Below are 19,242 nucleotides of genomic sequence, written 5' to 3'. Positions count from 1 at the left end.
CAAACACAATCATCCGGTACCAATACGTGTTTGAGATCACATATATGAACTTAGGATTTTTTCTGATATTTACATAATATTATCACAAAATAATATAGTCCATAAAATATATGCATAACAAATTCAATTTATTTATTTATTTCATAAAACAATGGCTACTACATATGCTTTCAGGGCACAATTCCCAACAATATCCACTAGTACCTTTCGTGTCTTGGATGTCAGATATCCAGCTTCCGTCAGTGTATCCTTCAAGATTAGCTAGATCTCGGGTATAGTTACGAGTATATCGCAGGTACTTAAGTACTCTTGTAATTTCATTCCAGTGTTCAACACCTGGATTACTTGTGAATCGAATTAAAGTACTTACAGTGTAGGCAATATCTAGTCTTGTACAACTCATCAAGTACATTAGACTACCTATCACTCTAGCATACTCTGCTTGAGAGACACTGTCGCCTTTATTCTTAGACAGATGACTTATGTCAATTGGTGTTCTAGACACACCAGAATCATTTTTACCAAATTTGTCAAGAATCTTGTCCACGTAGGTGATTGACTTAAACTAAGTCCAACTGGCGTCCTTGTAATCTTTATTCCTAAAATTACATCAGCCAGTCCCATGTCCTTCGTGTCAAACCTCGAGTTCAACATATCTTCGGTAGATTTTACCATTCGTTGGTTGCCTCCGACAATGAGTATATCATCTACATACAAACAAAGAATAATATATCCATCGTTTGTATTTTTTATATAAACACATTTGTCACACTCATTAATTTTGAAGCCACTTGTCATTGTTGTAACGCCCTACTTCCTTAGAGCCGTTACTAAGTGAGTTTAAAATGTGCAATTAACTCGCTAATCGAGATTTTAAGACAAAAGTGTAATTAAACCATAATCAGAGTCATATACTTTTGAAAATAATTCCATTCATTGAAAATCATAAAGCGTTTAACATTTGGGATCCCAAAATACGGTTTAGAAATATTTACAACTCAAAAATATAACTAAAGTCGACTAAACGAAAAAATCTAGGTTTAGTACAATCATCTCCCAAAAATACCCCTGGTCGTGGCAGCCAGACAGGCCAAACATGTACGCGCCGCTTCACGCTCTCCGTACTCATGGTTGGTCGACTTTCCCCTTGCCTTTACCTACACCATAGAGCACTTGTGAGCCGAAGCCCAGCAAAAAAACTCACACAAGCAGATAACATATGCATATTTAACATCCAACAATTAATCAAGCTGCCAATAGGCTAAACATGTACGGCCATGCCGTCCCAAGCGCTTTACCAGACCCTGGGTTCGCGGTCTGCACCGTGAGGATATCCTAGGTACCCTTTAGGGTCTCGCCCTGGCAACTCACACTCCACGTGCTAAACGCTGCTCCCATCCCTTTGCCGTACTCGGCCTTGTCGATCCCGGCCTTCACCGTTCTCGACCCTCGCTGTTCCTGGCTCTTGCCATTCATTCACATATATGCACACATAGCATAATTAAACAAATACTTAAACATGTATAAGCACAATCAATGGGGCTACACCCTGCAACATAATCATATAGGGCCATGCCTTGCAACACAAGCTATAGGGCCTTGCCCTGCTTTACAAGTACAATAATTTTCTTACCTGTGTCCCGAGGTTTCCAAGCACCGATGTCCCGCGCATAGTCCCCTAATTCGAGCCTCGCTGAAACCCTAGCCACAACGCATCAACAATATCCATCCATCAAGTTCTAATCCTCTAAATAGCTTTGGATCATAATTCTAGTCTCCGCGACCTTGAATTCTATCAATCTGGGTGATAAAATCCATCCAGAGCCTTAACTTTTGGATTCCCGAGCCTAAAACCTCTTTAAAGCCCAAAAGCACACTAAGTGTCGCAACCCCATGAACCCATGTCGCGGCCCGCTTCAACCAGAGACGCCAAACCCAAAACAGGGCAGGCGCGCCGCGGCCCAAGCTCGGGCATGTTGTGCCCTGCCCTTCTTCCTGGCCACCAAAATGCTCTAGAGGGTCGCGGCTCAGCAAGAACAATGCCGCAGCCCGACCCTTCGAACCCAGAAAAATCCTCCATTTTTACCATGAAAACCCAGCCAATTTACCCCAAAATCAACCTAATAATCCAACTCAATCATCAAAACATTTCCAGAGTAATCCTAGCAGCAAAACCCAATAGAAACTAACCGCAAAACTCACCCAAATAATCAAGAGCAATTCTCAACTTAACTCACATGCAAATTCTGAAATATCAGCAGAACTCAAACATAATTTAACAAAATTAGAAGCATACCTTTGCTTAATTGAATCCCTGGTTTATTTCCGTAAGCTCCAAGCTCCTAGCCCCCAAAATCCCAGCTTAAAATCCTTAGCTTCTGGTTAGTTTTCACCAAAATTCACCCAACTCCCAAGAGAAAAGAGAGAACCGAGTGATAGAGAGAGAAATGGTCGGTTTAGAGAATTCTGAATGTTTCTTATGTTTTGTTTTATTTAACTTAGTCTCTAAGGTTACCTCAAGTCTCGGGGTACCAAAAACTTCCCTGACGGCAAAATGGTAAATTTCCCCGATATTCCCTCCTAAACGTTCTAACCTCAAATATATCTCCAAATATTTATTTTCATAACTCGATAACCCCATAAAACGTCTAATGCCCGAAATACCCCTCGACTCGCCCGGAGTCGAGTTTTCGACCCCGTTGTGACTTTCTAGCTAACCGCTCCCTAGGACTGTCTCGGATCATGCAACATAGATATATCACAAATATATCACATTTATGCCCTCAATGGGCTAAAATTACAAACATGCCCCTAATAACCAAACGGGGCCCACATGCATATTTAATTCACCTAAACATGCATTTCTAATCACATACTCATAAAAATTCACGTATTATGATAACAAATCACTTATTTCCCTCCAGGCACGCTAATCAAGGTCCTAAGCCTTATTAGCAAATTTGGGTCGCTACAATTGTGACACTATCAAGTTTTTCATTCGCATATATATATAAATATATTACTATATAATATAAAACGTTCATGCTGCATGTAATATATAAAATTTCAAGTTAAGGTAACTTAAACTTAAATTATATAAAATATGTGCATATATGTATGTAAAATTCATATACAACTGTATTCATACCTTATATATATAAATTGATACGCATAAAATCATATATATGTATATAAATGAATCATGTTTATTTTCAATATTGTTTTTAATGCATATGTATTAATAACTTCCTAGAGTTATTTTTGTTATTTTTGTCTTGTCTATTGACATGGTCGTCTCTTTATAAGTCTGTTGGTCGGAAAGTTTGTATGAAAGTTCTGCCAGTTTTTTTCTAAAGAAAGAATGTTGGCTAGCAATATGTCTATGAAGGAGTCGGAGGAGAGGTACTCAATGATCAATTTGGAAGAGGAGAATGAGGGTGGGATATCTTATGACTCTGTTGAAAACGATGGATCAGGGGTGGATACAAGGTGGTGCCTTGTTGGCCATTTTTTAACAAAAAGAATTATTGATTTTCAACAAATGCAACATATGATGGTTGCGTTTTGGCGACCTGGAAGGGGTATGTATGTAAAGGAGTTGGAAAACAATCTCTATCTATTTCAATTCTATCATGAAGTTGACATAAGAAGGGTCATCGAAGGGAGCCCTTGGACGTTTGATAGGATGCAATTAGTTTTTGAATGTTTGAAGGAGGGAGATAATCCGAGGCAAATCACCTTGAACAGGCTTGACATTTGGGTCCAGATACATGATTTGCAACCAAGCCTCATGTCTGAAAGGGTTGTTAAGGATGTGGGGAATAGTGTGGTTACGTTTGTTGAATCTGATCCGAATAATTTTACAGGGGTCAGGAGGGTCTATCTTAGAGTGAGAGTTAAGCTTAATAATGATATTCCAATCAAAAGGAGAATGAAGATCCGTAAAAGTGGCAGTGACTGGTTTTGGGTCACTTTCAAGTACGAATACATACCCACATTTTGTTTTATATGTGGGATCATTGGTCACTCCAAGAGGTTTTGCGATAAGCTGTTTGACACTCCATTGGAGCAGATTGTGAAGCCATATGGGGCCTGGATGCGAGTAGCTTCTCGGCGACAGAACAAAATGATTGGATCTAAATGGCTGCGGTCGGGCTCTTCTTCTCAGGCGTCATTCATTGACGATGGTCATTCTGATGGTGGTAACAGAGGAGTAAATCTAAATATGGAAGGTGGTGTTATGAGTGGGGATTTGACCAGGCTAGATTCGCGAGGAACAGGAAGGATGGAAGGGAGCGGTAATAGTGGGATTGCTGGAGGTCAGAACTCATTTATGGAGGAGGAAAATCAACGATTGAGGAGGGAAGGTGGAACCCGTTTGAATCAGGTAGAAGATGAGGCAAATATTCCTAATATTGAGTTAACTATTAATGACCCTAAACGACGTCGTATGATTGAGGGAGGTGTTGTTGGGCCGAATGAGGATATGGAGGGTGTTACGGGCCACGAATCTAATGGGCTTTCAAAAAATGTGCAGCTAGCGGGTCCTGGGCTTGGGGCTCGCCTATCTCAATGAGTGTCCTCAGCTGGAATTGTCGTGGGCTTGGGAACCCACAGGCTTTACAATTCCTTAAGGATATAGTATATCAAAAGAAGCCCAAATATGTCTTTTTATGTGAAACTTTAAGCAGAGGAGACCGACTAGACAGAGTGAAAACTCATCTAGGTTTTGATGGTAGTTTCTCTATAGATGCCAAAGGTAGAAGTAGGGGTATTTCTCTGCTGTGGAAATGTAAAGAAGAAATCGAATTGTTAAGCTTCTCTTAGAATCATATTGACGTGATAGTGAAGGAGGAAGGTGCTCGAGAGTGGCGGCTTACATGGCTGTATGGATAACCAAATAGAGCCCTTAGAAGAAGAACCTGGAGCCTAATTCGAAGGCTTCACGAACAGTCAGAGCTGTCGTGGTGTTTGATTGGAGACCTTAACAATGTGGTCAGTCAAGAAGACAAAAAAGGTGGTGCTCCTTATCCCAACTGGCTATTGGAAGGTTTTCAATAGGTTCTCAATGAGTGTGGTTTAATAGATTTGGAGTTAAATGGTTATCAATTTACTTGGGAAATGGGTTTTGGTACAAACAGATGGGTTGAGGTCCGTATAGACAGAGCTCTTTCTTCTCATAGTTGGTTACACATGTTCCCAATGGCAAAGCTTTTCAATCTAGAATTGTCTACTTCTGATCATTCCCCTCTGTTGTTGGAGCCAAGATTCACTCAATCTAGCCCTTTAGAGAAGAAGTTTCATTTTGAAAATGCTTGGTTGAGAGAGCCGGTTTTCCAGCAAATTGTTAGTGATGTTTGGGATAGTTGTACCAATAGGGATATTCAAGGTAAGCTGGCTTACTGTGGTCAGGTGTTGGGAAATTGGGGGAAAGAAGTTACTGGAAACTTTAATCAAAGAATTAATTTGTGTAAGAAGAATCTCAGACGGCTAAAAGGTAGAAGAGATGTTGGGGCAGTACAAAGATATAAGGAGGAGCAACAGAAATTATATGAAGCTCTTACTCAAAAAGAGATCTTCTGGAGTCAAAGATCAAAGCAACTTTGGTTAAAAGAAGGAGATCAAAATACCATGTTTTTCCATGCTTCAGCAAGTGCAAGACATAGGAAGAATCACATTTCTAGATTGAGGAATGCCTCTGGTGAGTGGGTAGAGTGGAACTCGGGCCTAGCTGATACTATTAGCAATTATTTCACTGGATTGTTCACTGCCAGGCACATGGATTGGAGTGCGATTACTAATTGTATTCAGCCTAGTAACACTGATCAACAAAATATGGAGCTTTTGAAACCAGTGGAAGAAGAAGAACTGAAAGCTGCTCTATTTCAGATACACCCTGACAAGTCACCTGGGCCAGATGGAATGACCTCAGCATTTTACCAGAAATTTTGGAGAATAGTGGGTTGTGATGTGGTGAGTTTTGTCAGGAATTTTTTTAATATGGTGACTCTTCCTGATGGGATCAATGATACAAATGTGGTTCTTATTCCAAAAAAGAAGAATCCAGAACAGTTGAGTGATCTGAGACCGATATCTCTGTGCAATGTCCTGTATAAAGTGGCTTCTAAGGTTCTTGCTAATCGGTTGAAACAAGTTCTGAATCAGGTTATATCTGACTCCCAGAGCGCTTTTATCCCTGGCCGTCTAATAACAGATAATATCATAGTCTCGTTTGAAGTTTTGCACTATCTTAAGAGGAAGCGAAGCGGCAATGATGGGTATATGGCTCTGAAGCTTGATATGAGTAAGGCGTACGATCGTGTTGAGTGGCCTTATTTGAAATTTATTCTCTCCCAGATGGGCTTCTCTGAGAAATGGATTAATCTTATTGATTGCTGCTTATCAACTGTACGTTATAGGGTGGTTTGTGGGAATAGAGAAGTGGGACCTATTTCTCCAGGTAGAGGGATCCGACAGGGAGACCCTATATCCCCTTATTTATTTATTATTTGCGTAGAGGGCCTTTCAGCTTTGATTAAGTAGTTTGAGGCTAAAGGCTGGTTACATGGGTGTAAGGTGGCAAGAGGAGCTCCTATGGTTTCCCACATGTTCTTTGCAGATGGCAGCTACTTGTATTGTAAGGCTACTGAACGTGAGGCAGGGAATGTCTTGAATCTTCTGAGGATTTTTGAAAGGGTTTCAGGGCAGCAAGTTAATCTAGCTAAATCTTCAGTTTTCTTTAGCTCAAATACTAGATTTGATGTGCGCCAACAAGTTTGCTTAATGATGGGGATTCAGGAGGCCGATGCATACAGTAAGTACTTGGGATTGCCAAATACCATGGGTAGAAATAAATCTGCTCTCTTGGGCTTTCTTAAGGAGAGAATCAGGAGTAGAATACAAAGTTAGGATGGGAAGCTTTTATCAAGGGCAGGCAAGGAGGTCTTGTTGAAGACTGTTGTTCAAGCTCTTCCAAATTACGCTATGAATGTATTTCTTCTCCCTTTAGAGGTGTGTAAGGATGTGGAGGGAATGATGAGTAAATTTTGGTGGGGTTCATCATCTACCGCGTGGAGAGGTATCAGTTGGATGAGTTGGAAAAGGATGTGCTATCATAAGCACTGTGGTGGGATAGGATTTTGAAACTTAAGGGACTTTAATCTCACCCTTTTAGGGAAACAAGGTTGGAGATTGTTAGTAAGAGACAACTCGCTTGTTGGCAAGGTGTTCAAGGCTCGTTATTATCCTAGAGGGTCCTTCCTTAGTGCTTCTTTGGGGTCTAATCCGAGTTTCATTTGGCCGAGCATTTTGGAGTCCCAGAACTTAGTGGCTAAGGGCGCTCGATGGAGTATAGGAAGCAGTAAACGTATTTCAATTCTGCATGATCCTTGGCTACCAGACGAGAGTAGTCCGTGTGTTATTCCTGATCATCCTGGATTAATTGATAAAAAAGTGTGCAGTTTAGTCAGAGTTGATAGAAAAGAATGGGATTTGGAAGTCATTTCTGACATGTTCGTGAGGAGGGATATTGATCTGATTTTAAGCATTCCTCTGAGTGATGATTTTGACGGGGATGCTTGGCAATGGTCAAAGGAAACGTCTGGAAGCTATTCTGTCCGTTCTGCTTATAAGCTGATTCAAGAGACTAATGGTAGATGGGCAGTTTCTGACAGTTTAGGATTTTGGAGGAAGTTATGGAATTTGAAGATTCCACCAAAGGATAAAAATATTCTGTGGCGTGCGACAGTTGGGTGCCTTCCAACTAGTATGCAACTGCATTCTCGACATGTGGATGTGCCGCTTCTTTGTTTTGTCTGTAACTCTAGGATGGAATCTATTCTACATGCTTTGGTGACTTGTAATTTTGCTCGTGGCTGTTGGGCTAGAGCTAAGGTAGGGGTCCTAGCAGGTCCATTCACTGAGTTTGGTGATTGGTTGGAAGAGGTGTTCTCCAAAGGCAATTTTGAGATCACCGCAGAAGCAAGAGTTTTATGTTGGGAGATGTGGAAGGCTAGGAACAATTTAGTTTGGAACCAGAAGAGATCTTCAGTTGAAGAGGTAGTGCTATCAGCTTCTATATTACTTGATCAATGGTTAGCCGCTCAATCTAAAAATTTGGCCCCATCTTTTGCAAACTAGCGGCAAGGTGATGGAAATGAGCACTGGAATTTACCCCGTTATGAGATTATCAAGGTGAATGTTGATGCAGCTATTTTTGCTCCTGAAGGAAATTTTGGTGTTGGTTGTGTGGCGAGAGATTCTGAGGGGCATCTTATTGAAGCTTTCTCGTCCTTGAAGGTTGGTAGAGTAAAGCCTTTAGAAGCCGAGGCTTTAGCCTGAAAGAAGCTCTTAGCTGGATTAAGAGACGCTCTTGGCGGTCAGTGGTGGTGGAGACGGATTGCTTCAATGTAGTCCAAGCTATTCGAAATTCTGTGAAAATGGTTTCAACTTTTGGGTTAATAATTAATGATTGTAAAAACTTGCTTAATAGCCTTTGTGATGTTGATCTATTTTTTGTGAAACGGTCTGCCAACAAGATTACTCATTATCTTGCTCGAGCGTCTTGTTCTCAAGCTGACTGTATTATTAGAGGGAGTGATGTTCCTTCTAGTTTGTTGTCTCTCTTGTTGGAGGACATCTTAAGTTAATAAAGCTTTCCTTTAGTTTAAAAAAAAAAAAAAAAACTTCCTAGTCTACCTATATATTCATTGTGATCTTAATTTTGATTAATCTATACATATATTTATTATGCATATGAGTATACATGTGATAGGTAGAATAGAATATAAACATAAGACATATAAATATATATATAATTATATATGAATATATATATATATAGGAGAATTCTCTTATAGGGCCTTCACTTTAAGTCATACCGATGAAGCTCTCAGTGTTCTCGACTCGTGAACAGTTTTCGGCGCGAATTTTTTTTATGACCATGTATATTGTAGCTATTTAGAGCATCCTGCAATTTTTCAGAAAATTCCGAATAGTTTACCATATCGAAAACTAGGTTCAAACATGTTGTTGCATGCGTGACTAATTTTTTTATGCACGTGGAAAACAACATGTTTAAATCTAGTTTTCGGTACTGTAAATTATTCGAAATTTTCTAAAAATTTGCAGGATGCTCTAAACAGCTACAATATACACGGTCATAAAAAAAAGTCGCGCCGAAAACTATTCACGGGTCGAAAAACACTAAGAGCCCTACCAGTAGGGCTTAAAGTGAAGCACCTATAAAAAAATTATCATATATATATATATGAGTATGCAAAACAAGAATGTACCTATTTTCATTTGTATATTATTTCCTATATATATTATACTATGTCAGGAAAAAAAAAGATTACATACAACTATGCATATATATAAATTGGGGAATTCTCGTATAGGGGTTTCACTTTAAGTCCTACCGGTAGGGCTCTCAGTGTTTACAACTCTTGAACAATTTTTGGCGCAATTTTTTTTTATGACCGTATATATTGTAGCTATTTAGAGCATCTGCAAATTTTCAGAAAATTCTGAATAGTTTACAGTACCAAAAACTAGGTTCAAACATGTTTTCCACGCGCATAAAAAAAATTAGTCACGCGTGGAATAACATGTTTGAACCTAGTTTTCGGTACTGTAAACTATTCAGAATTTTCTAAAAATTTGCAGGATGCTCTAAATAGCTACAATATACAAGGTTATAAAAAAAAATCGCGTCGAAAACTGTTCACGAGTTGTAAACACTGAAAGCCCTACCGGTAGGGCTTAGAGTGAAACCCCTGAATTCTCATATATATATATATATATATATATATATTACGTACCACTTAAATGATAAAAGAAAAAAAAAAGGCATATATTCATATATGCTTATATATAAATAACTCAAAAAAAAAAAATTGGAACAAAACAAAAAAGGACCTTCGAAAAAAAAAAACTAACGTTAACAGAAGGAAAAATTGTAAAAAATAAATAAATTAGTCTACATATAACATGTGTAGAATTTATTGACACCGAATTAACTGCAAAAAATTAGAATTAAAAGAAAATTTTTAAAATTTTCTTCCGTCTTTCGTCTTTTAAAAAAGAGTCCGAATGTATTAAGATTGTTAGAAATAATACAGTTGAAAAGAACGAAATATATATTAATATATTTAATTGAAGAACAAAAATAAAAAAAATACAATATACAAAGAATAAACTAAAGTCGATGCACGCAAAACATATTTTCCTTAAAACAGATTTGCCCCCTTTACCTGAACGGTGCTAGAGGATTCGTGAATAACTACTTCTCAGGGACAACAACTATCAAGCATGACGAAAGTATCATTACGCCTACTTAGGCAAACTTGAAACAAATATTCATTCTATCACCAGAAAATACTACAGAGACTGAAGAGAGAAAGAGACTAAGTGTTTGCTTTGATCAAAGTGATTTCCTAAAATTAGTTAGAGTAAATGATTTGCTGAATTATCATTACTGATTTAGGCATTAATTTCTCATTCACTCAATTTTTTTCCTACAAAAACAGTTAAATAAAAGGAAAAATTACATAAAATACTAATTTTTACGGTTAAACATTTTTTTTTTTAAATTTTACGGTTTTATCTTGTCTTTTTTGTGTTGTTTTTAGGTTTTTTTTTGTGTTTTTATGTTGTTTTTAAGTTTTTTATTTTGATGTTTAGTTGATCCTGTTGTTTTCAAGTTTTTTTTCTTTCTAAAATTCGAATTTTCATAATTATAAAACTTTGAAAATAGTATTTTTGAAACGTATTTTTTCTAAAAAGAAAGTAGAAAATGTAAAATAATAAAAAAAAATGTGTATTTAAAAAAAATCAATAAATAAAATACAAATAATAATATTATCAATGTAATGACTAATACATGTACTAGTACTAATAATATTAAAAAAAAATACGAGTCAATGCATGTTAATTAAAAACATAATAATAGAAAAGTACTCCCTTTTTCATAAATCAAAACAAAAAATGTAAAATAAACTTGATCTCTTCCTCATTTCCTCTCTGTGCTCTTCTTCCTCTGCCTCTACATCCTTTCTCTCCTTCATGTCAGAGAGAAAATCAATTATTATATTGAAATAAGTTTATGATAACCGAAATGAAGAACTAAGCTACCCAGAGCAACAAAAAAAATTTCATTTCAATATCACTTCTATGATTACATCTTCTTCTTCTTATTCCTTTCATGGCAGTTGGAATCACTCACATTGCTGCTAGTACTAATGCACCCAAACTTTCTCTTCATTTCTCTCCACAAACTCATCTTCTTCTCTTTCTTCTTCCTCTCCTTCTTCTCAACTCTGAAACTCTCATCTCTCTCAATCTCTTGATTTATCACATAACACTCTTTTTCAAGCTCCACCCGCTTCATGCTCATCTTTTCCATCTCTGTTCTCATGCTCTCCTCACCACATCCTCCTCCTACTACCACTAATCTAGCCTCTTCTTCTTCTTCATCATCACCTTCCTCCAACTCCTCCTCTTTCTCGCCGAACCGGCGGCTACCTTGAGAGCCTTGAACCTCCTTCATGATTGAGTCTCGGAGCTGCAACTGCGCCGCGAACAATACCTGCACGGTCACCCTCACCGGCAGCCTCTCATTTTTCGCTGCGTGATCACAAGCTTGTACAGACATGTTGTTGAAATCCAAAGGCTGACACAGTTTCTCTCTCTCTGATTCAGTAAGATATTTATGCTTGTCCAAGTAGATGTCAATGGCCTTGTATAATCCATCAGAGTTTCTCTGAGTTCCCTTAGAAAGACTCACTGCCAACTCAGCCAATTCAATGAATGTCTCTATCTTCAAATCTATGTCGCTAGCAATTTCAGCTAAGAATTCTTCGATTAGTTCAGCCACTAAAATCAAACCTGACAAATGGGAACTTGTGTAGTTTCCATAAAAGTGTTTCAAAATCCTTCTTATACAATCAATGTCATATTGAACTTCCCTGGTGCATACTTGATTTTGAGAGAGTATCAAGAGATCATTGACAGTTGCACGATGAAGACTTGTTCCAATCCTAAACTCCAAACCATCTGTACACTCCAAGCTAGCTTTAAAAAACACGGCAGACCTTAGAATTTGGAGCAATATAGCGCAAGGGATGAAAAGTCCTCTATCACGAGGCAAAAGCCTCTCCACCGCTTCAATGATTTCTCTCTGTGAGTTGCTCTCATATAAGGAGAGCTTTTCTTCTACTACTGATGTGAAAGTGGGAAACACCCACTTCTTAACATAGTTACAAAGAGAAGCAGTCACATAGTTTAATGGCACTCCTCTCTTGATCATCTCATAGATGAGAGGCTCATAGAGCCGGAGAGACAGTGTTGTTAGATCCTCATTTTGCCAATTCAGCACAAACAGCCTTCTCCTCGCACTTGGCCGATGATTAAACTCATCGTCCTCATCGTTCTCATCCTCCTCACTACTAGTGTCATTGCTGATCAAAGACTTGTTGATTGGTTCTCCGAGAAGACGAGGATCGGAGAGAGCCTTGGTGATTAGAGAATCCACACAAGCACCAACAAGGCCAAGTTGCACTGCTTGGTCAAGAATGTTGTCAGTGGTTCTAAGGGCCTTGAGGGTTTGATTCCAGCTAGAGAGGACACTTTGTTCGAAGTAAGTAAGAGCCCTTTTCAAAAGATTGTTTTTGGACTGAGTTTCAGTCATTCCCAAGTAATGAGCAACACAAGTGAGTGGAACCACATTGTCTGCTGACAGATGAATTTCATAGCCGTGACAGAAGCTTGCAACAAGCTCCAAAGTCTTTGAGTTCATATGGATGTCACCAAGAAAAGGAGGAACATCTTTTGGTGATCCACATTTGAGTATGGAATCAATGTTCGCACATTTTGTAGCCAAAAGTTCCTGTGAAGAATCACATGAGCTTCATCATCATCATCATCATCATCATCATCATCATAATAGTAACAATAATAATAATAATAATAGTAATGGGGTTACAGAAGGACTTACATATAACTCCATATCTAATGAAGGCACAGTCTTGGCAATCCTGAGAAGTTTTTTGAGTCAGATTTTGAGCTGCATTCAATGATATCAAATAAAAAGTAAAAGGGAATAATAAGGAATTTGTTACCATGATGAAAGGACTTTGCTTGGTGCGGCGGTCATATTCCTTTGAGCCAGCAATAGAGATTGGAGAGAAGAAGAAGAAGAAGAGGTTTTTAAATTTTGAAACATTAATTATTAATAGTGAAGTGTTTTAGTTTTCAATTGTTATAAGTAATTTAGCATTAGTAGTATTTTAGTCCAATGGTAATTTTGTGTCAAATACCTCTGAGTCTGTGTGCAGTAATTGAGTAAAATCTAGAGTTATTAGAACTAAGGTTGAAAGAGTTAATGGTTAGTTAAGATTAAGGAGGAATGAGAATTACTAAAAGAGACAAAAGTGGAGCTTATGGTGTTTTCTGTTGTAAAACTACAACGTTCCTATTTTCAAACCTTCAGCTGATCAATTGGGAATCAGTTATATCATCATATATCTTATTAATTTAATAATGAATAAATTATAATTTCTTTAAAATTTTATCAAAAAATCCGTTGTAGTCTAGTTGGTCAGGATATTCGGCTCTCACCCGAAAGACCCGGGTTCAAGTCCCGGCAACGGAAACTTTTTTAATTTTTATTTCTATTTTATTTTGGGTTTATAATTTTGCCAAAGCCCAGCCCGATTTCACCTTATTGGGCTGGGCTTCTCGTAGAGTCTTGCTTTCATCGCAAAACCAAAGAAATCGGCCATTGTTCACTGAACATTGCAGCAAAGGTACTCACTCAGCCATGAAAGCTTGCCCCTTTTTCCCTTTTCTTTGGTTCGATTTTTTCTATATTGATTTCAATTGATTTTTTTCTTTTTGGTTTGATAATTAGCTTGGTTGAGAGAACAATGGCGAAAGGTTTGATATGGGCGACAGCGGAGGATTTGGCTCGGAATAAGGGACGTGTTCTGTCTCTCTATCGTCAAATATTGCGGAGCCTCAATTCGCCGGAGCTGCCGCTTACTTGGGCCGCACGGCTGTCGAAGAAGGCGGAGGCTCGGTCCATCTTCTTAGTGGCTTCCGAAGAGCGATCCCTCCACAATATTGCCGATCTTATTGATGTAGCTGAGCACACTCTTTCTCTCCTAAGAAAAGGCCAAATTCCTAAACTCCCCCTGATATGAATGACTTTATTTGTAAGTAGTTCTTTTCTTCTAACTATAATTTTGCTGGTTTTTGTTTGATTTTGGTGCATAAAGACTGTTTGTGGGTGTGTTTGAATCAAATTGGATAGATGGGTTGTAGTTGAAGCTTGTAAAGGGTAAATTCTTAGGGAGAAAATGTAGTAGCGGAGGGCTGTTCTTTAATGGACAATGTGCAGATATTGAAGTTTTGTTCTTGACATCAAACTTTATTTGATTGCCTTATTGTATTGATTAGCATAATCAACGAAAGCTGTTTGAAAAACTTTCATGGGAGATTCATATATGTATCTCTTTTTATGGGTGATGTATTTGCTCATAATAAATTGAATTAAGATTAGGCTTATACTCCAAAGTATGTTGTGTGTAGTCTATGGATCAAATCAATGATAATGTTGCTTGATTTGCTTCATTAGGAGAGCTTTCTAAATGAAATTTTGTACTGGACATTACTCATAAATGAGCTATGCTCTGTAGAACCTGTTCTGCCTTATGTTTAATGATAAAGGTTGTAATTTACGTAGGCTTGACACACCTTCAATATATTGTGAAATTATGAGTTTTTTGCAAAGATAAATACATAGATTGACTCCTCTGAATTTTATTTATTCATTTTTGCTGGATAGGTATCTCTGAGTCTTTCTTCCTTGTTGGGGAGCTACTTCCTACATTGAGTTTAGGAGCTTGGTTTTTTTGGGGGTGTAAAATGTTACAATAAGGAAGGTGTTAGTGCATTTTGATCGTAATCAAAGTAAAATGTAATGAAAAACTGCTTTATAAAATGTTTTAAGAGTGGATACTTCCATTTCTGTAGATTTTGCAGAGAAGTTTTGTTTTGTTTTTGTTTTTTCATATTATTTTCTTACACTGCACTTGAGTGCACGAGATCCATACTGTATTTGTTGGTTTTATGTTAATAAGTCCCACTGGACTTTCTTATTTTGTACTTCACACCTGAAGTGGTGGATTATTGGAGCTTTTATAGTATGGTTTTTAGAACTTTGACAAGCATATGAATCACAGTACTTCATTGACATTGTAAGTTACTAACAAAATCACATTCGTTAAGTTGTGAAATCATGTTCTCTGAGCCACAGATACAACTGTCAAGCTACTTTCCCTCTTGAGTAAACTGCCATAGTTAGTACTGTATTAGAGTTGTCAACCAGCAACATGAGAGAAATCAAGAGACTTTCATTTTAAGGCACATGTCGTGCCCCCTCTACTGCTTCAATCGAAAGAAGTAGCCTTCAGACATCTGCAATGCCTAGGTGAGCACCAAAGCAACAGTAACAAATTTATCATCCAGACCAGGTTGCTTGCATGGTTTGCTAATAAGAATTAAACTGCCTGAAGGAACTATATAAAACTACTGAATGATAAGCTGCAGAATTTGCCGTAGATTTTGTCATCAACGTTTTAAATATCCAACAAGTTCTTGGACACAGAGAATCGGTTGATCTTCTTAGGCTGAATTTTTTCTATAGGGCACCTCAGCAACAACAATCTGAACTGCAGCTTCCGTGCTGTTGGATTTCCGTCAAAGTCATGAGCTGCGTGAAGAACCATTGCTAGAGCAAGTGGAGTCTTCAACAGCATGAGACGACAATTTAAAGAGTTTCAACATCATGAAGGCAATTGAAGCAACTCTCATGTGATTTGTGCTTTTTGGTCGTTCGCAGGCATCAACTCTTTTACTTCACCAGTAATATGAGTTCATTTACTGCTTAAGTACTGTGATAATTCACTATGGAATTTCTAGAACCCATTGAGGCATTGCATTCCTAAACCATTGCTTTAGTGTCGTTCTTGGAGATTTCCATGGAATCACCTAGATTACAAATGAAATAATTTTATTCTTCAGATTCAGGACTGCTTGATTAGTAGATGGAGTACTGTTGATATTCCATATATGCTCAAGAAAGGAGGGTGTTAGGTGTAAAGAGTGTCTTAGTACGTGGTATAATGGACTAAAATTGCAAGCATCACAATTTGCATGCTCTGAAAATCTCAAACTTTGCACTAAAGCCCCTGTTGCATTTATCTTTCTTTTAATTTATTCTAAAATTGCCAACCCCTTTAAATATAGTTGAAAAAGAAAATAAAGCAAGCTTAAAAGACATTTTTAAGTTTTTTTTTTTTTCTTAATAAGATATACTACTGGAAATGATGGTTTCAATGTTTCTCATGTAATCTTTTGAGTTGGGGCGGACGGACTCTAAGATGGAGTACACTTGTCAATATGCCCAAGAATCTTGCTGCAATATGATGAGAAGCTTTTCGTCTCGGAAGAAAAGGATCAAAACCGTCTACGTCCTAAGGTTCACTCCCACAAATGCATTTTACAAATCCCATTTGATCATTCTGCTTTCTGTTATATTATGCATCTCTTCTTTCCTACATCATCAAGGGCATGTCATAATGAATTGATGTTATCGTACCATCCAAAAAAGGCTTGATTTTTGTTGTAGAAGGCCCAAAAAAAAAGTAAGCATATCTGATATCTCTCGTTCATGCATGTTTTGGTCAAAAAAAAAAAAGACAAGAAAGATATAGCTTGAGCTTTGAGTGAAGGCTAGCGCTCTTTTGAAACCTTAGCATAAAGATGAAAATAATGCTCATAGAATTTCTAATAACGTGCCAAACTTCTAATGTTCTTTAAGTGTTAGTAGCATTAAGAGATCACAACACAAGTTTGCTAATAACTAAAACCTTTACTTATATGTATGTTCCATGCCAGAATGAGATCTAAAGCAAGTGAACACTCCCATTCTTTATACTTCATTCCTACTACCAAAGGTTTATTATATCTACTAAAAAGTTACCGAGTCTACCAGCTTCATATTAAACAGTACCATATATGTATAAGGAAATTAAAGTGATAACATCTTAGATTCTCAAATGGCTAATAGCTAGTTGTAGGTGGAACAATGACAGTGAATTGCCTATCCAGGATATCAATCAGTTTGTTGGCAATGGCACTTGCATACAAGGAAGAACCGTCATATATCTGCAACACACAGCAAGATCATCATCACCAACCAACCACTGCTAGGAGACAAAGTCAAATTGTAAGGATAGATAAAAAAAAACTAAGTAGAACCAACCTTGGTGTTGAACAAGAAGCTGTAAGTGTCTCCCACATGTCCGCCTGCAACATGGCGAAGATCAAGCTGAAGTTCATCAAGCACCCTGGAGGCAGTGAGCAAGAGGTTGATCTTCTTCCTCTGGACAAATTTGATGGTTACCTCATCGTCGATTATGCGAACATCAACTTCAGTGTCCTTAGATTTCCTCTGCAGCCAAGAGCTCCTTATGTAGGACTGATCAGGGTCAGGCTTGACGTTGCAATTCTCTACCTCTCCAGCAGTATCTTCCTCCGATTTCTGCCTCTTGTTAGCCTCTATGCCGCGCCTTTTCTTCTCCACTAGTATCTTCAACTCATTCACTGTCCTCCTCAGCTCTCTGATGTACTCAATGGCATCTCCCACTATTGATGCTCTATCATTCTTTTCACCATGCCATAACAAACACAGATTGTGGTTATAAAAACACAATAAATAAGAAAAAGACAAATAACTCTCTATAGAAATTACCTTAGTTGGGTTAGGAACCAAGCTTTTCAGCAGTTGGTACTTGTCACTCATCTGCACTCTCCTATGGCGCTCGGAAGCAAAGTGTTTGGTCCCTCTGCCATCTCTTCCTTTGTCAATACAAGCCCTGTCCCTTGCAAACTCCAACACGCCATTCTCAAACTGCATTCCTTCAGGACCGTCTTGATAAACCCCACCACTTCCCTCTCCATCCATATCCATTGCACCATTGCTGACCAAGGATCCGTTTCTTGAGGCTGCGGAGGGAAAGGCATAGCCATCTGGGAGAGACTGAAACAGGTCCTTGAACAAAGGAGGCTGCGGAGGTAGGTTCAGATGGAGCAGCGGGTCGTAGAGAACAGACGAGGAAGAAGAACTGTCCATTCCCATTGGAACATCTCCCAAAAAAGCCAAGGAAGTGCTTGGGAAGTTGTCTGTTTTTGGGGTTGGGTTGGCGAAGGTGATGGATGAAGAGGACGAGGCTGAGCATCTAGGCAAGTGGAAGAGGTTGAGGAGATCAGCAGGCTCCTGAAGTTGATGGCGATGGATGTTGTTGTGAGCCATGTCTTGATTGTCCCACTGAGGCTGCTCCTGCTGCTGCTGAAGATGATCAAACGACACCAACTGAGAAGTGCTGTTGATATCAATGTTGTAAGAGTTCTCCATGCTGAAAGCGAGTTGTTGCTGAAGCTCCATATCAATGGCTACTTCTTCTTGAGAATGAGGAAGATGCTGGTGTTGTTGTTGGTGGTAAGCAAGCTCTTCTGCAGCTGAAAAGCCGTTCATGGATGGAAGCAGTGGCGGCATCTGGGAGTTGAATCCATCTTCAGAACCACCGGCAGTGGCTTCGGCTGTGTCGTTGGGATCAAAGCTGCAGCTTCCATCATCCACGTACATGTTTGTGTTTTGAGATATACTCGTTTAGTCTAGTCTGCCAAGATGATCTCACATGCACAAAAAAAAGTTAGACAAAAATAAATGAATGAATGAGCACATGAAAGATATGTACATGTATATTAGACCATCAAAAGAAGACACCATGTATTTTTTAAGCACTAATTTATCTAACTCTCCTGCAACTCAATAATGATCATTTTTATTCATTCATAACATTTTTAACTTCGTTTTCTTGGGGATAAAGAAAAAGATTAGAGACAAAGGACTGAGAGAAAATCTCAACTTGACATCTCTTTTTTTTTTTCACATTAACTCAGCAAAACAGAAAATTCATGGATGCAATGAACCTACATCAAAGTTTTCTCTCTCTCTTCTCTGGACTGTATATGCATTACATATTTTGGCCCAATTACTTAATTCATGTATGTTATAATGAAAAGAGAAAAAAAAGGCAAACTTGTCCAACCTCAAGTAAAAGGTCTCTACTTTCTCTGGTAGAGGAAAGAAAAGAGAATACTACTAAAGCAGGGATA

At 38.2% G+C, this 19,242-nt stretch overlaps 5 protein-coding genes and 1 non-coding gene across 8 annotated transcripts; 4 read left to right on the top strand and 2 right to left on the bottom strand.

The window, feature by feature from the left end:
• Positions 1-3,376: 3,376 nt before the first annotated feature.
• On the top strand, positions 3,377-4,576 carry LOC133805696 (uncharacterized). Its single transcript, XM_062243860.1, has one exon. It carries the CDS (start codon positions 3,377-3,379, stop codon positions 4,574-4,576), a length of 1,200 nt encoding a protein of 399 aa, XP_062099844.1.
• A 545-nt stretch (positions 4,577-5,121) lies between these two features.
• LOC133805695 (uncharacterized) lies at positions 5,122-8,340 on the top strand. The gene is made up of 5 exons (XM_062243859.1): positions 5,122-6,460; positions 6,620-6,814; positions 6,935-7,078; positions 7,175-8,058; positions 8,140-8,340. The coding sequence occupies exons 1-5, from the start codon at positions 5,122-5,124 to the stop codon at positions 8,338-8,340; spliced, it is 2,763 nt and encodes a 920-aa protein (XP_062099843.1).
• A 2,836-nt stretch (positions 8,341-11,176) lies between these two features.
• LOC133805694 (BTB/POZ domain-containing protein At5g17580-like) lies at positions 11,177-12,839 on the bottom strand. The gene has a single exon (XM_062243858.1). It carries the CDS (start codon positions 12,794-12,796, stop codon positions 11,177-11,179), a length of 1,620 nt encoding a protein of 539 aa, XP_062099842.1. The 5' UTR covers positions 12,797-12,839.
• Positions 12,840-13,578: 739 nt separating this feature from the next.
• TRNAE-CUC (transfer RNA glutamic acid (anticodon CUC)) lies at positions 13,579-13,651 on the top strand. Its single transcript has one exon. It is a non-coding gene; the product is annotated as a tRNA-Glu (tRNA).
• A 69-nt stretch (positions 13,652-13,720) lies between these two features.
• Positions 13,721-16,227, top strand: LOC133807302 (uncharacterized). 3 transcript variants are annotated; one of them, XM_062245544.1, is made up of 3 exons: positions 13,721-13,805; positions 13,910-14,213; positions 14,846-15,230. In XM_062245544.1, the coding sequence occupies exon 2, from the start codon at positions 13,926-13,928 to the stop codon at positions 14,199-14,201; it is 276 nt and encodes a 91-aa protein (XP_062101528.1). In that variant the 5' UTR covers positions 13,721-13,805; positions 13,910-13,925; the 3' UTR covers positions 14,202-14,213; positions 14,846-15,230. The 3 variants fall into 3 exon arrangements, with proteins under 3 accessions (XP_062101528.1, XP_062101529.1, XP_062101527.1); XM_062245545.1 differs by lacking the exons at positions 13,721-13,805; positions 14,846-15,230 and adding an exon at positions 15,317-16,227 and having other exon boundaries at positions 13,827-14,213; XM_062245543.1 differs by lacking the exon at positions 13,721-13,805 and having other exon boundaries at positions 13,831-14,213.
• A 795-nt stretch (positions 16,228-17,022) lies between these two features.
• LOC133805693 (transcription factor bHLH91-like) lies at positions 17,023-18,709 on the bottom strand. Its single transcript, XM_062243857.1, has 3 exons — positions 17,816-18,709; positions 17,327-17,728; positions 17,023-17,229 (listed from the first exon to the last, which is right to left on the bottom strand). Exons 1-3 carry the CDS (start codon positions 18,707-18,709, stop codon positions 17,125-17,127), a joined length of 1,401 nt encoding a protein of 466 aa, XP_062099841.1. The 3' UTR covers positions 17,023-17,124.
• Between the last annotated feature and the right edge of the window lie 533 nt (positions 18,710-19,242).

This window comes from Humulus lupulus, chromosome X (genome assembly GCF_963169125.1).
Source record: "Humulus lupulus chromosome X, drHumLupu1.1, whole genome shotgun sequence".
Taxonomy (NCBI): Eukaryota; Viridiplantae; Streptophyta; class Magnoliopsida; order Rosales; family Cannabaceae; genus Humulus; species Humulus lupulus.
Note: the sequence above shows the minus strand (reverse complement) of the source record. Positions and strands in the feature narration are given on the sequence as shown.

What these genes read in the sequence shown, in the direction of transcription:
- LOC133805696 (XM_062243860.1), top strand. Translation starts at nt 3,377, where the DNA reads ATGTCTATGAAGGAGTCGGAGGAGAGGTACTCAATGATCAATTTGGAA.
- LOC133807302 (XM_062245545.1), top strand. Translation starts at nt 13,926, where the DNA reads ATGGCGAAAGGTTTGATATGGGCGACAGCGGAGGATTTGGCTCGGAAT.
- LOC133805695 (XM_062243859.1), top strand. Translation starts at nt 5,122, where the DNA reads ATGGGTTTTGGTACAAACAGATGGGTTGAGGTCCGTATAGACAGAGCT. An exon ending in TCAGGAGGCCGATGCATACA is followed by an intron (nt 6,815 to 6,934) that starts GTAAGTACTTGG and finishes TATCAAGGGCAG; the next exon opens with GCAAGGAGGTCTTGTTGAAG. An exon ending in AGAGATCTTCAGTTGAAGAG is followed by an intron (nt 8,059 to 8,139) that starts GTAGTGCTATCA and finishes TTTGCAAACTAG; the next exon opens with CGGCAAGGTGATGGAAATGA.
- LOC133805693 (XM_062243857.1), bottom strand. Translation starts at nt 18,709, where the DNA reads ATGTACGTGGATGATGGAAGCTGCAGCTTTGATCCCAACGACACAGCC. An exon ending in TGGTTCCTAACCCAACTAAG is followed by an intron (nt 17,729 to 17,815) that starts GTAATTTCTATA and finishes CATGGTGAAAAG; the next exon opens with AATGATAGAGCATCAATAGT. An exon ending in GCTTCTTGTTCAACACCAAG is followed by an intron (nt 17,230 to 17,326) that starts GTTGGTTCTACT and finishes TGTGTGTTGCAG; the next exon opens with ATATATGACGGTTCTTCCTT.
- LOC133805694 (XM_062243858.1), bottom strand. Translation starts at nt 12,796, where the DNA reads ATGAACTCAAAGACTTTGGAGCTTGTTGCAAGCTTCTGTCACGGCTAT.